The 16,414-nt window shown below is 35.4% G+C and overlaps 2 protein-coding genes across 3 annotated transcripts; one reads left to right on the forward strand and one right to left on the reverse strand.

Moving 5' to 3' along the window:
* The first annotated feature begins 1,187 nt into the window (after positions 1-1,187).
* LOC109187230 (transcription factor bHLH123) lies at positions 1,188-4,788 on the forward strand. 2 transcript variants are annotated; one of them, XM_019337379.1, is made up of 7 exons: positions 1,188-1,654; positions 1,781-2,432; positions 2,545-2,661; positions 2,788-2,853; positions 3,059-3,124; positions 3,856-3,912; positions 4,125-4,788. In XM_019337379.1, exons 1-7 carry the CDS (start codon positions 1,311-1,313, stop codon positions 4,281-4,283), a joined length of 1,461 nt encoding a protein of 486 aa, XP_019192924.1. In that variant the 5' UTR covers positions 1,188-1,310; the 3' UTR covers positions 4,284-4,788. The 2 variants fall into 2 exon arrangements, with proteins under 2 accessions (XP_019192924.1, XP_019192923.1); XM_019337378.1 differs by having other exon boundaries at positions 3,856-3,911; positions 4,121-4,788.
* An 11,102-nt stretch (positions 4,789-15,890) lies between these two features.
* Positions 15,891-16,414, reverse strand: LOC109187288 (calcium-binding protein PBP1-like). The gene has a single exon (XM_019337460.1). The coding sequence runs from the start codon at positions 16,350-16,352 to the stop codon at positions 16,011-16,013; it is 342 nt and encodes a 113-aa protein (XP_019193005.1). The 5' UTR covers positions 16,353-16,414; the 3' UTR covers positions 15,891-16,010.

Here is a 16,414-nt window from a genome sequence, read left to right on the forward strand (position 1 = left end):
CAACTACAATAAGTATTACATTAATTTTAATGTCAACTATAATGAACTTCTCCTATACAATCTTGGGCATTAAATCAGTCACGCAATGCGCGTATAAAACTAGTATAATATAAGTACTAACACATGACTCTTGTGGAGTGGTTAGAAAGTTAAAATGGTGTTAATGCGATTTGATCCCAAGACTTATAATATCAAATTGTAAGAGTTAACCAACTAAGATACTCAAACACTTTATAAATAATATTTTTGTACTATAGATATATATGATTTGCAAGTGCCGGGTTTTCAAAAGACACTTTGAAGCAGTGTCCTTTCGTTATATTTCGCGATCAGTGAATAAAGTTGCTCGTGCTTTAACTAGAGCTACTCGTTCGCAGTCTGGTCCTCTTTGTTGGTTGCTTTCAATTCCTTCTTGTATTGAACATTTGCTTTAATGAATTACTTTTTGTTTTCAAAAAAATAAAATTTACAAGTCATAAAAAATTTAAATTGAATACACCATTATATTACAAACATTTCATAACTTATATTGATAAATTATTTATAACTTTCATACAAAAACTTTTATAATATACAATTGATTATTACACAAACCTATTAGGACTACCCTACTACATAATAGTTCACATAGCAATAGGTTTATTCCATTCATTTTTATTAAATAACTCAAGTATAGTTACGAAAAAAAATAATAACACAAGTACGTATAGTTATGTGTTTAACATACACGCATATTAAAGGGTAGAAATATATTTAATTCATTAAGTATGGTATAGGAAATTATGGTGGGTAGAAATTAATTTGAAATTATTGAATAATTAAATAAAGGATAGGGAGGAGTATGAGAGAATTGTGGATATGACGTGTAACGTTTTTGTCTGGAACCATCAATGGTAAATTGACTCGACAGTGTCCGAGAAAGCACGGTTGGCATCGATAGCTTTTTGAAGCAATTGACGCACCTCAAAGCTGAAAATTCTATTTATATATAATTAATAATAATTAATTAAGCAAATAAAGAGAATTTATCTGTTTGGCAAAGTTAGCAAGGGGAATTTCATTTCAAAATGAGCTTTTCATTAGTCTAATCAACCCAACCCCCCGGCGCTGATTAAAAGTCAACCCAAATTCCTCTCTTCTTTCCCACACTATAAAGACCCTTTCCCTTCCATTCCCTTCCCTCCTTAGATAGATGCAGCGCAACGCTTTCATTTCACTTCTTCATAGCCATTCCGAAACCGCTCAACATTCTTCTTGATTACGTACCGCGCAAGTAAACGACAAATTAAGTAATTTCAGGAGGCCAGGCCATGGCGGAAGAGTTTCAGCTGGGCGCCGGGAATTGGTGGGTTTCGGCTTCCTCGTCTTCCTCAAGAAATAGGTTTGACAGCGGCGGCGGATCGTCGTCGTCTTCTTCCTCCCCCGCCGCCGCCGCCGCCTCGAGCGCACTGCATATGAGTAGTAACAGTGTTAGTATGGGAATTAGCAGCTTTGGTTGGGCGGCGCCGGGGGAAGTAGTGGACATCAAAGCCGCCAGGTCTTCCTTGGATTCCGCATCTGCCACCGCCTCCGGTGGGGTACTGGTTGATCCCAACTTGCAAATCATGGGTTTAGGCCTTTCTTCTCAACCGATAGATTGGAATCAATCTCTATTGTAAGTCCACCCCATTAACGTTAGCTATTTCATATACATATATACATATACTCGTCATCTTTTTAAATCTCCAACCAGATAGAAACAAAAAGTCTAAACTGATAATTAGATTTCTTTGTTCACCAGTCGAGGTGAGAAAGGTGAACAGAACAGTTTTGGATCCATGTTACAACAACAAGAGTTGAGCTCCAACGCGAATTATCATCATCATCATCATCAACAAGAGACAGCCTCGGAAGAACAGTGGAGACACAGAGTTCTATACTCAGGCGGCGGAGGTTCAGATGAAGCTTCGGTGAATGATTACAATAATAAGCAGCAAATGGGCGGCGGCGGGCGGGCGGGGTTTTCGTTAGATCAGCCGGCGCATGAGTATCTGGGCGGCGGCGCTTCCACTTGCCAGGGTTTAAACACCAGCTTTGAGCTGGATTCCTCTTATGGAAGCCCTTCCACCATACTGCAAGCTGGGCTTTTGGTATCTAACAGTAATAATAATCAGCCCAACTTCACCGCCCGGACATCCATGAGTTTTCCTTATAATAATACCCCCGCAAACTACGGCGCCGCCGGAGACGTAATGTCCTCTTCCTGGTCTAATAAGTTTCCTCAGTTTCTCCGAACAACTTCGCCGCCGCCGCCGCAGCAACCTCAGTTGCATTTCTCTAACAACACTACTTTCTGGAATGCCACCGCCGCCGCCATGAACGATGTCCGCTCCACCTTCTTCCCTTCGTTACACTCACAACTTCCTAGCTCCGCCGTTGATGAAAAACCAAAGGTAATTAATACACTGTAACTATACTGTCTCATAACATCATCCACCTTAAATTTCTCCTCTTTTTTTTTTTCTTAATATTACTTTCTTGATTTTATGTATTTTGTGGAAACAGAATGTATCAGATTTGAGTACATCAACGGCGGCGGCGGCAAAGAAAACGAGCAATGAAACGCCGTCAGGGAAAAGGTCACGGAATGAAAACCCATCACCGCCCATGCCACCTTTTAAGGTATACTGCTGCAACTTGCTTTAAAAAGAACAACTTTTTGAATAGAAAATTTGCATTAATTGAATTGATAAGGTGAGAGTTTATTTAGGTTATTATGTAAGGTTTTGATTGAGAAATTAAATTCAGGTAAGGAAAGAGAAGATGGGAGACAGAATCACTGCGCTCCAACAATTAGTTTCGCCTTTTGGAAAGGTAAATATTAAAGCTTCCTTCTCAAATTCTCTTTACAGCTTTCACAGCTAAGGCTCTCGTCTCTACTCCTCTCATCTCTACTATATACTATATTGTGAGTATGGGATGATTAGCTTTCTGAATTTATTGACAAAATAAAAACAAAAAAGGTTGTACGCACATTCATTCACTCATTAAATTCTAAGTACTTTTTCATCTGTTTCAGACTGATACAGCCTCTGTGCTCACTGAAGCCATTGAGTATATAAAATTCCTCCACGATCAAGTCAATGTAAGCACTCTCTCATCCCATCCCAACAATATTAACCTTCTGCTCCCATGTCTGCCATCCACTTTCAAAATGAATCTCAATTTACTAAACTATGTTTTAAACTTATGGTACTAAGACAGTTCAGTTGGTTCCTGATTGATAGAGAGTCGCACTATGGAGTTACGCACAATGTGGTAGACTCCTTGTGAGACCAGACACTGCTCTTCCCATTTAGTGGGTTGTTGAGTTTCTGTAATTTTTCCCTCCACTATCCTGTCGGGCTGGAATGCAGTGACCCAAGGGCGAGGGAATTTCACCTTGGATCGAGCCCTAAAAGCCATAGTATGGGAGTTACACCTTTTGTGGTGGACTCCTTATGAAAACTAGTCTACTGAAAATTATGAAATTTCCGACCACCTGAAAGTGATCTTAAATCAAGTCGAAAGCTAAAAGTGGTCGGAAATAGCAACAAAGATTTTTCCGAATACCAAAAGTGGTCAGAACAAGGCTTTCAACTTGATTTAAGATCACTGTGGTCGAAAATTCCATAATTTCCAGCAGTGTCTGGTCTTCCTACTTAATAGGCTGCTAAGTTACAGTGATTTACTCCTCCGCTGAGTCTTGTGACCCATTCACTAACGTGTCCGACTAGGATGTGGGGCCTGGAGGCGAGGGAATTTCACATTTTATGAGCAAGAGTAGAATGTTTTTACTAATAAATGTTGCTTCTCGGAATTAAATTAAAATTGTAGGCACTGAGCGCCCCATACATGAAAAGTGGATCTTCCATGCAGCATCAACAACAACAGGTAAATGGGAAAGTATAGTAGTGCTTCATTCTTGGTAGCTCTATTCTAGTATGGTCAAATAAATGACACATATCACCAATGTACAGCAAATTAAACTGTGGGTTAGTTTATATTCAACTAACTCCCATGAAGTTGAGTTGTGGTCCGGGATGGATCTCCTTGTCGGGGATAACATCTTGGATTTGAGTTCTTACATTGTTGGTTGGTTGCAGATTAGTTCGGAGAAATCCAAAGATCCAGAAGGTGGGGCAAGGCAAGATCTTAGGAGCCGAGGACTGTGTCTGGTGCCGGTGTCCAGCACCTTCCCGGTGACCCACGAGACCACAGCAGATTTCTGGAGTCCAACGTCATTCGGAGGAAGCTTTAGATAAGATGACAACAACATAATATATATAGTCACTACTAGGAACACTGGCCAATTCTATATGATCCATCAAAAAGATGAGATAGGAATTGAAATTCAAAGGATATAAACTGTCCAGGCGGGCGGGCAGGAGGTCCAAGATGATGATGAAAAAGGAAAAAAAAAAAAAAAAAATGATGGAGCTAGCATTGAAGGACTGACGGGTGATTGCTGGGCCACAGCTACAGGGCAAAATGATGAAGCTTTGGCCAATTTTAGGGGCCATTATAATATACTGCAACCTACATATTGCCCTGTAATAATTGAAGAATTATGATTAAAGTTGCTTTGGCTAGGGTTTGATAATATAACAAATTGCTAATTCGACTATAAAAGAGAAAGAAAAAAAAATAGAGTAGCTTAATTAGCTAGTTAATTCATGATTAGTTTAATTACAGAGAATTTGTTGTTTGTAGCTGATGATGATGATGAATTGGTAGAATAAATTAAAGGAGCTTTTTTTTTTATTGTTTTTTTTTCTCTTTAATTACTTCTATATATCCCTATTCTATTCTGTATATAGAGCTGGCACTAGCTAGCTAGAGTGTTATAATTCAACCAAAAATAAATAAAAAATAAAAAAAAATGGAAGGGAATAATGGAATTCCAGAATATGAGTGAGAGTGGGGAGAGATCATTTGATTGGAAATCTCACTTTTTCATTTGTTTATGTGTTTGGAATATGTTAGTGGAAGTCAGAGATTGGCTGCTCCATACTCCTCTCTTACCCCACCCTTGTTTTGTGGTACTGTTTTCTTCCTTCCTTTTAAAAAATAAAAATCTAGAATAAGATATAGAGGAGATGTAGGTGAAGGCTGGAAGTTTATATGCCTTAGCTTTGTGCTTTTAATTTGATTGTGTCATTCAACTGCTTCCTTTGGAAGTTGAAAGAGAAGTCAAATACAAATTAGTAATTTTGGGAGTAGCACACCACATTATTATTAAAAACATTTTTTATTATAAGGTTTTAATTTTATTAAATCAAGGGTAACCCTAGCCAAGTTGGTATGACACATAGGGAGTTTTGATTTATAAAAAAATTCACAGTCACTATCCAAATGCGTACACTAGATGAAGCCCGTCTTGTAACTCTAGTCAGCAAAAGATCACAAGTAAACCAACTTAGGTTGTCTATTGACTTTCTTGGTCAGTCTTGGACAACTTAAGCTATGAGTTTCATCCAAATTAAAGGAATTTTAATAAATCGAGATTTTTTTTGTAAGGCATAAACAACCTAATTTGGTGAGCTCCACCCGAGAGTTTTAATAAATCAAGGTTACCCTTGTAGTTATTAATTATCCAGGCCATTTTGTAGATCAACAACAATAACTTTAATATATTTTACTATTTACAAATTTTATTTCATATTGTAACACAAGATTATCGAGTTTAAGAGTGGATATTTGACCTCAACTTACGATGCTAAGCAAATAACTCTCACTCTAGCATCGAAAGGCATGCTAGGTAGCCCTTTTTTCAAGTAACTCTTTCCCATCATGCACTAGCTTTACAATTAAAGCATCAATAATACGATACTCAAGCTCAGACAATGATACGAGACTCAAGCTAAAGCTTAACTTCACCACAAAAAAATTAGCTCAATAATAAAGATGTGATCCAACTTAAACTCTCTTACAATCTTTTATAGAATTAATGTGAGATCACATCAATTAAATTATTTTAAAATATAAACTACAAGTTATCATTTTCAACATAATTAAATTTAAAAGTTTTTAATACCAACGACATAATACTACGATTGTGTATGTGTGTGTCTATATAATGGAAAGAAATGTATATACGGCTATATATATAGGGGAGTAGCCTCTCAAGTAGATAGCATTGGGAATTACGTTACATATTGAATAGGTATATATATAGCAACACTAGCTTTACTTAGAAGCATAGGTGAATACAAAAAGATATATGAGAGCATCTATGGATTGATCATCATTATGCTTGTGAAGAGCATAATGAGTGACACATATCTATTGTCTTTCTTATAAAAAGTTTGCTTATTCTGTTTGATGAACCCATTAATTATATATCATTCTTCGCCTTAACGGTATTTTTTTTACTTCAACCTGAAAATTAACTTTATCAAAGTATAACATATTTGATATCACTAATCAATTTTTTTTCTTTTTTAAATTTGTTTTTCTTTCCATCTCTAATAGAGAGGAGCCGAGCTGAGGATCCAAAACTCCACCCCCTATTTTTTTAATTCTGGTTTGTTTTTGTCATTAGTCTGTTCAATTTCTCATTAATCATATATTAAGTGGTTATTTTGATCTCTCTTATCATGTTAAGTGTTACTTTTAACATGATTTTACACATTGTCACTAATATAAAAAGTAATAAAAAGTATAAGCTCCATGGAAACCTAGAACATACCAAAAACACATATGATCATTTAACAAATCAGTCACTTAACCCTTAAAGCTCAAATTGCTCCAATCCTTGTGCATAATTATGGTGAATTAGTTTGTTTTTGTAATAAGGGATTAATTTAACCAAGCATAAGTATTATATAAACTAGTATGGTTTGTTCACAAAATAGTTCATGAATGAAATAGCATTTTTAAGAAATAGTCATATATTTCATTATTTGGTAAGTCTTTTTATTTTCTGGAACAGTCTATTTTTGTAATGTCTAATACACCCTTGAAGTACTGTTGTTGTTGTTGTTGTTATTATTGTTGTTATAAACATATGTATCTATATCATTATATATTCATAATAGAGGGTATTTATATTTTTTGAATGGTTATTCTATTTCTATTTCTTAAACTAACTTCCCAATGAAATACCATTCTTGAAGTTTATTACTTTCACAATCCATGGATTAGAAATCAAATTCTTTTCCTTGTCATTCCATTCTCTATATATGGAATATGATTCCTATTTTTTAAAAATTCATTCTAAATCAAGCGTGCTGCAAAAATATATTTAACTTTAATTAAATATCTTTATACGTAGTGATTAAAAATATTATACAAAATTATTTATAATCAGGTTTGATTTCCCGCTGCAATCACTAAGTTAAGATTTGGTGATATATGCCCTTAAATTATATAATTATAGTCTTAGGCATCAATTCCCAAATTAAATAATAGTCATTAAATTATGCTATGTAATAATCTTCTCAAATATGCAAAAGAAAAAAGATGAATAATCACTTTTTGAGTACTCTTTTTATATATACAAATGATGACAGATATTGGAATTCGAATGTGTATGATTGTTTACAAATTACAAAGATTGCTTATAAATAAATTTTCAAAAAGATATTTAACAATCATATAGTAAGACAAAGGTTGTTTGTTATTATATTACATCTTTTTATATTTAACTGATTTGGTCTGCTTTCTCGGGCGAAGGAAATTAAACGACACCGACGACCGTTTTACTGGTGTTTGTAATTACAGGTCACTAAGTGGTTTTTGGACTTCAATGTTTTAAAATAATATGTTTAAGGGTTTAATTGCAACCTTTAAATGTTTAATGACCTAATTGACTTCTTAAGTATAGGATCACGCCTTGTGCTCAGATGGCATGTAGTGACCTCTCACATGTGGGAGGTTATGAGATCAAGCCTCAGTCGAGGCGTTGTTAAGAATGTATGTGACTCTGTGTGCTTCAGTGGAGGTGTTACTAAAAAAAATACGCGGTGGCAATTTGGTCATTTATGGGTTGGTGATTGGTTTTTGTACTGTATGGCTTAAGGTGCGTCAGGTGTTGAAAACATAAGAGCGTTGATCTAAAGCTTTAGGTGCGTGATTTTCCTTATTAAGGTGTGGTTTGTGTGCTTAAGGTAGGTCAGTTGTTGAAGTTTAAGGTGCATCGGGCTAAAGCTTTAGGTGCGTGGTTTTCCTTCTTAAGGTGCGTTGTTTTCCTTAAGGTGCGTAATTATTATGCTTAAGGTGCACCATTTTAAAATTTTATGTGCGTGATTTGTGTTCATAAGGTGCTTTAATTTGTTTGTGTGCTTAAGGTGCGTTGTTTTTGTACTTAATGTGCGCAATTTTAAAACTTTAGGTGCATGGTTTGTGTTCTTAAGGTACTTTGTTTGTGTGCTTAAGGTGCGTCTTTTTGTGTTAACCGCACGTGAAGATATATTTGCGTCTTTTGGATCATCATTACTGCGAATTGGAGTCACGATTTTTTCATAATCGATCGAGTGTTCGTCCCTAGAAAGTGATCAATATTTTTTTTTATTATTTTTTTCGTTTGTTTTTAGTATAATATTACCTATATTTGGATGTTGATGTATATATACGCATTTTAGTTAGTACGTGCATTCAGTTGTGTTGGTTGTCAGTTGTTATATTATAGACCGCGGTGCATAATCGATTACGCACCGCGGCCCATATACGGCGCCGTTTCTTTAAGTAAAGAAACGGCTCGCCGTTAGAGTTAACGGAGTCCGTTTGTTTGGTGTATTAAACACCAACTGACACTACAATATATCCAAACCGACACTGCAGTTATATCAAAATGATACTGTAGTTATAATGAAATGAAACTGCAGTGTATATAAACTGAAACTGAATAACATTTCACATATTTGAGTGTATATTGTACAATGAAGCTGTAATTATATCAAAATGATCATGTAGTTGTGTTTTAATAAAACTATAGTGTATATAAAATAAAATTAAATAACATTTTCACATATTTGAGTCTATAAATATCGAATGAAACTATAGTTATATCGAAATGAAACTGTAGTTGTGTTCAACTGAAACTGCAGTGTATACAAAATGACACTGAATAACAGAGTTACTTTTTGCAAAAGGGTGCGAAACGGCGGAAATAAACACTGTTAATTTTCATTTAAAAAAAAAAAGATTATGCACCGCGGTGCATAATATAATTTGCCATTGGTTGTACAACCAAGTATGTGAGGTGTGCATTGTAGGCTTGTAAGTTGTGCAATTTGTGCAGTGCATTGTATAACATTGGAAGTCCATCATAGGATGTGGGGGTGTGTTTGAATGCACAATCAAAGAGTTATCGATGCACAACATTTAGTATAAGAATGCACAACGTTCTCTGTAGGAATGCACGATCAAAGCAATATAAATGCACAACTAAGGCCATGCTAAATAATCAAACCAGAGAGTTATCGATGCACAATATTCAATATATGAATGTGCGACATCTTGTATATCAATGCACGCCATTTTTTTTTGTGTGTGTGTATGTGTATATATACACTATAGTTATTAATTTAGTCTTTTAGTTGACATAAAGTTTGGGTTCACATCTCCACTTTTTTTTAAAAAATCTATTTATTACTTACTTTTTTTTTCCTTTTTTTTTTCTTTTATTGTCTGATTAGATTTTGTAAAATTTAGATCTTTTAGATTTTTAGTAATGTTGTGTTTTTAAAAAAAAAAACAATAATGTTGTTATTTTAACTATTGGTTTTATTTTATTTTGACTATCAATTCCACTTAAGTGATGTTACATCCTCTTTTTTATTTCCTCACCTAATATATAGTTTGTGCCTTTCGTATTTAATTACTAAGTAAATTCTGCTTTTTTAATGTATAGTGGGATCAACTAATGAAAAGAGTTTTCATTGCATGCAACAATAAGAAGGTAAACAAACTAAACACTATCCATTTCACTTTTCTTTTAACTATATCAATTTCAATTAAATTCAAATTTAACACAAGTATTTTTTTTTCTTGGTATAATGCAGGTTTCATTTTGTATTCATTAATTAAAATGGTACACAATTTTTGGATGAAAGTTTCTGCCCATCATTCTATCCACTTTCCTTTTTATTGTAACTTTGGCACTTAAATATGAAGTAATTGTAAAGTGGATGAAAAGTTTGGAAGTGAAAAAATTCATGATTTTTTTTTTTTTTTTAGTGCTGGGAGATACCTATGTGCAGTGTTGCAAAAATCTGTCTAGGCACCGATTAATCGGCACCTAGCGTATCACCATAATCGACACCCTAGCTAGGAACCGACTAGGTCGCATTGTCAGCCGATTAGCTATTGTTCTATTTTTTTTTCAATGAATTATTTCACGACATCGATTTTAGCGAAATAACCCTAAATTGTTCAAATTCTAAACGTTTTTTAAATTAATATTTAATATTTTAACAATTTTTTCAACCATGCCTATGTGTCAATTTATTATCTTGGGTTACATGACCTTTGACTTTTTAGATAATGATTTCTGAGTTAGTTACAATATCTTTGATTTCCAAAACGATGAGTTGATGAATCGTATTTAGCAGAGTAATTGCAGTTACATATGAATTATGTATAAAAATTATTTTATAAAATAATAATATATCAAGCTGGCAAATTAAGGTGGACACAGTTTTAAAATTGTCATAATTGTAAATATAGAGTTCAAAATTATGAACATAGAGTTCTATATTTATGAACATATGATCCTGTAATTATGAATATAGAGTTCAATAATTGTGAATATGAAGTTCAAAAATTATGAACATAGAGTTTTATAATTATGAATATAATGTTCAGTAATTATGAACATAGAGTTCTGTAATTATGAATATAGAGTTCAATAATTGTGAATATGAAGTTTAAAATTTGTGAACATAGAGTTTTATAATTATGTACATAGAGTTCAGTAATTATGAACATAAAACTGTGTTCGTCTTGCAATGTAGAGACGATTTCTGGGCATAACAGTTGATATCAAGCCTTATTTGGCTTAGCCTACTACAATAGCCCAATGGCCCATTTCACTAAAGTCATAGCCCATGACCTTAGCAAATTGTACGGCAAATTATGCTGTGCATCAGTGCATCCGTATGCACTATGCATGCAAAAACAATGTCGTTTTAATAAAATGTGCGTCTCCTCTTAAAAAAAAAAAAAATCAGGTTCGATTCTTAGCAACAACATATGAACTAAAATTCCATAATCGATGAACTAAAATTCCATAATCGATGAACTATACTTCCATAATCTAATCTATGAACTAAAAATTTCAGAATGAATGAACTAAAATTCCATAATCTATAAACTAAAATTTCAGAATCGATGAACTACAATTCCATAATCAATGAACTATATTTCCATAATCAATGAACTATAATTCCATAATCTATGAACTATAATTCCAGAATGAATGAACAATATAATGTTGTTGCTGGGAATCGAACCTGAATTTTTTTTTTTAAAGGGGAGACGCGCGTTTTTTAATAAAACGACGTCGTTTTGGCATCCGTATGCACCATGCATGGTGCATACGGATGCACAGCATAACTATCCTGCCCTATAATTGGCAATTTATATCGTGCACTAGGCCGCACATTACACTGTGCGCCCTGGTGTAAAATGATGTCGTTTTGTACTTTTTTTTTTTGAAAAAATTTGGCTTTCCTGTATTTGTTGTTAACTTGTTTAAAAAAATCATGTTTTAAAAATGTGCGTAATTGTATACTAAAATATACATAATTCTATACTAAAATGTATATAATTGTATATGAGAATGTACATAAACTTTTAACTGTTAAAAAAAATCACGTGTTCGAATGTACATAATTGTATAAAAAATGTAAATAATTGTATAAAATAATGTACATAATTGTATACCAAAATGTAAATAATTATATAACATAATGTACATAATTATATAACATAATACACATACACTTTGTCACGTCAACTGCCCACACAACTTATCAAAACCACGTCGTTTTGGGAGGCGCGGGGCGCATAGTGTTATGTGCACCGTGGTGCAGGGTATAACGATTGACTATAATTTATATTGAAATGTAAATCACTGAAATGTTTATTTTAAGTATACTGAATTTTATTTTTAATGTATTATATATTTATTTTTGGGTAATATATTAAAAATGAATTTTAAAAAAATGAATCTGTAGTACATTGTTAATACACGTTCAATATACTAAAAATAAATATGTATATAGAGATAATCGCATCTTAGATAACTAAAGATACAAAGTTACAATGCGAAATTTACTCAGTACACATATATGATCCATCTTACAACTTAGATCATGATCCACAGTATAATGATTGCATTACCTTCACCGGAGCTAACAACCTAGGACTCGCTAGAGTACGACATGGTTGTGGCCAACTTTAAACTTGGGTACCAAATCCGACCATTCCATCTCTTGACTATCAACGTGCCTGGACTTAGAGGCAGATAATGACTTTGTTTGGTAAATGCTTGTTAACTGATCATTATTAGTTGTTAGCTAATTGGGTTAATTAGAGGAATAATTAATTGATAACATTAACTGATTGTAGAAAAGTTTTTGGTAAATTAATTGTTAACTGATAGCTATTTGGTATAATTTCTTTTTTTTAAAAAACTAATTGAAAAAGTTGATTTGAGTAACTTTTTGAATTTTAGCATTTTGGAATTACAAAAAAAACCAATTAACCAAACACTTATATTGATTTTTTAAACAAGTCAAACAATTAATAGTTGTCAAATAAATTAAAATTGGCTGATAAGCTAACTATTTTACCAAACAGGACCTATTGGCCCTGTTTGGTAAAATGGCTGTTAGTTGATAGCTGTAGCGGATTGTAGAAAAGTGTTTGGTAAATTAGTTGTTAGCTGATAGTTCTTTGGTATAATTTCTTTTTTCAAAAAGTTAATCGAAAAAGTTGTTTGGAGTAGTTTTTTGAATTTTAATTTTTTGGAGTTGTAAAAAGCTAATTAACCAAACATTTATATTGATATTTTAACCAAATCAAACAATTAATAGTTCTGGGATGTGGTAGGAGGGGATGTTGCGAGTTTTGTGCTAAACTGTCTTGAATCAGGTGACCTCCCGTCTGGCTTGAATGAGACAGATATTGTGTTGATCCCTAAAAAGAGTAATCCAGAGTTAGTAACTGATTTGCGCCCTATAGCACTTAGCAATGTCATTTACAGAATAATAGCTAAAATGATGGCTAATAGAATGAAGCCTTTGATGGAAGGAATAATATCTGAGACACAGAGTGCTTTTATCCCAGATAGATTGATAACAGATAATATTCTATTAGTTGCAGAAGTGGGGCACTTTCTGAATCGAAAACAGTGTGGATTGAGGGGCTGGGGTGCACTTAAGCTGGATATGGCTAAGGCGTATGATCGAATGGAGTGCCCTTTTCTCCGTAATATGATGATGGCATTGGGTTTCCATGATAGATGGGTTGATTTGATTATGAAATGTGTGACCACAGTCTCCTATAGTATTCTGATAAATGGCTCAAGGAGTGACCCAATAATACCCACGCGTGGTTTGAGACAGGGAGACCCGCTATCCCCATATTTGTTTATTATCTGTGCAGAGAGACTCTCGTTGTTACTACAACAGGCTAACAGAGCGGGATTAATTCATGGATGTAGGGTAGCAAGAGGTGCCCCTCAGATTTCTCATTTGTTTTTTGCGGACGATAGCCTTTTATTCTTTAAGGCTAATGTGGAAGAGGCTAATGAGATAAAGAAATGCCTGACTGTATATGAGGATCTATCGGGACAGGTGGTTAACTACCACAAGTCGAGTATTTGTTATAGCAGGAATACGAGTAATGTGGATAGGGAAAGTGTGGCCCAAGTTTTGGGGGTGGAGCAGGCACCAAACTTTGGCAAGTATTTGGGTCTACCTTCGTTTGTGGGTAGGAATAAAAAGGCAGCTTTTGCATATATTGAGGATAAAATACGCCAAAGAATTGGGTCGTGGAATAAAAGGCTATTGTCTCAGGCAGGGAAAGAAATACTGTTGAAAAGTGTGGCACAATCTATGCCTACCTTCTCAATGAGTGTTTTTTTGCTACCTATATCAGTATGCACGGCTATAGAAAGAACGATGAATAGATATTGGTGGGGTTCTGGGACGGACAACCGAGTTCACTGGAAGGCTTGGGACAAGCTATGTGTTCCTAAGAAGTATGGTGGATTGGGTTTTAAGGACCTACGTGCATTTAATCTAGCTATGTTGGGGAAACAGGCATGGCGAATGCTCACTAAGCCTGATTCCTTAGTAGCTCGTGTTTACAAAAGCCGATATTTTCCCAGGGATACTTTCTTTGATGCGCAGGTAGAAAATAATCCCAGTTTTTGTTGGCGGAGTATAATGGCATCAAAGAGCATAATTTGTAGTGGGGTCAGACGAAGAATTGGGAATGGGGAAACTACATCTATATGGACCCATCCATGGTTACTGGATGACCAGGACCCTATGATACAAACAGAGATGCCTATACAGTTACGAGAGGCCAGAGTAGTGGGGCTAATAGATCAACAAACTGGTACATGGGATAATGAAATTTTATCAGATTTATTTCAACCTACGGATGTCGAGAGAATTATGAGAGTACCTGTATCCCGGGATTATAATGATGCATGGTATTGGTACGGGGACCCGAGAGGATTATATTCTGTGAAAAGCGGGTACAGACGATTAGTTGGAGATTATGAGAATAATCAAGGCCCCTTTACTAATTGGTTAGCTTTATGGAGACTAAAAATTCCACCAAAGTGGAAAATGTTCCTCGGAGAGCTATTTGTGATATTTTGCCTACAACTACGAACTTGCTTTTAAAGAGGGTGGAGGTGAACCCATATTGTGCTATGTGTGGGATATCACATGAGAATACAATGCATGCATTAGTCTTGTGTGATTTTGCAAGAAACATTTGGGATCAATCCAACCTTACAATCCCCAATATTGTCACGGATATTTTTCATGTTTGGTTTGGGGAACTTCTAAATATTTTAGATTCTGATGGAATGTTATATGCAGCATCAATTCTATACAATATTTGGAAAGCTCGAAATGGTGCAGTTTGGGAGGCGTTTTTACCACGCCCGGGGTCCCTACTCAGAGCCGCAGCGGCAGCCAAGACCGCATGGACTCAGTCCTGCCCAGCCGTGGCTGCCACTGCCACTGCTACGCTGCCGACAGAAAACCGCCACGCTGCCCAGGCGAGTCCCACCGCCGGCCGCGGTGCTGCCGACGCCGCCGGATCCTCTGTGCCGCCAGTGAGAAGATGCAGGGTCGATGCGGGATATCTACACGAGACAGGGAATGCAACTGTAGGGGCCGTTTTATTAGATGGAGATGGAGCCTATATCTCGGCACTAACCGCGCCGCTACCGGCCTGTACGTCACCACTTATGGCTGAGGCTTTGGCGTGTAAGGAAGTTTTATCATGGCTAAAGGATCGAGGTGAACAGAATATTGAGATCTACACGGATTGTTTGACACTACAACGCTACCTTACATCATCAACCACTGCGTTTCGCTCTTACGTTGGCTATGCCATTGATAGCTGCAGGCAAATTGCCGTTTATTTTCACTCATGTTCTTTTAATTATATTTCTAGATCGGACAATTATTTAGCTCATGCTTTAGCCACTACGGCTTATCAGCAAACCTGATACTATGTACTGGGACACTCACCCACCAGACATTATTTCATCATTTTTCTAATGAAGCACCGCAGAAAATTTTCAAAAAAAAAAAAAAAAACAATTAATAGTGGTTAAATAAGTCAAAATTGATACGATGTATATGCCAATTTTTTACCAAACAGACCCAATTGTCTTTCAAAATCATAAATAAAATCAATAAGGTCAATTAAGGGTACTTTATCGTTGCAGCAGTGAAAGAAAAGTGTGCAGACTACAAAGAATGAATGGTGTTAAAGTTACAACAATCTTAGTCTTAGAGCAGATCTTGAAGAGCCTCTTCTAACAAAAACTGAGAGTGGTCCATTAACTCAGGGCTCAATCGAAACATGAGCACACAGAACTCCATCTGGTTGAGAGCCCCATCGCCGTCGAAATCCCCTTGCCGGAGCATGCTCCATAGATCGTCGTCGCTCAGATCTTGCAAGCCCAGCAGAGCAGAGTTGTTCTTCAGGCTGTCGAAAGTGATGACCCCTTTCTCCCTATCCATCAGCAGCTGAAACCCATTGCACAGCTCGCCTATCAACCCGTCCCCGCCTAGCTTTTCAGCCATGAGGGGCAAGAAATCTTGGAAATTTGACCCGGATTTAGATTCCATAATTACTGTGCAGATTGCAGAAACCAGAAAGAAGAATGAATGGTTGGTTATTGTGTTTGTGG

This window comes from Ipomoea nil, unplaced genomic scaffold, assembly GCF_001879475.1.
Source record: "Ipomoea nil cultivar Tokyo-kokei standard unplaced genomic scaffold, Asagao_1.1 scaffold1421, whole genome shotgun sequence".
Classification (NCBI taxonomy): Eukaryota; Viridiplantae; Streptophyta; class Magnoliopsida; order Solanales; family Convolvulaceae; genus Ipomoea; species Ipomoea nil.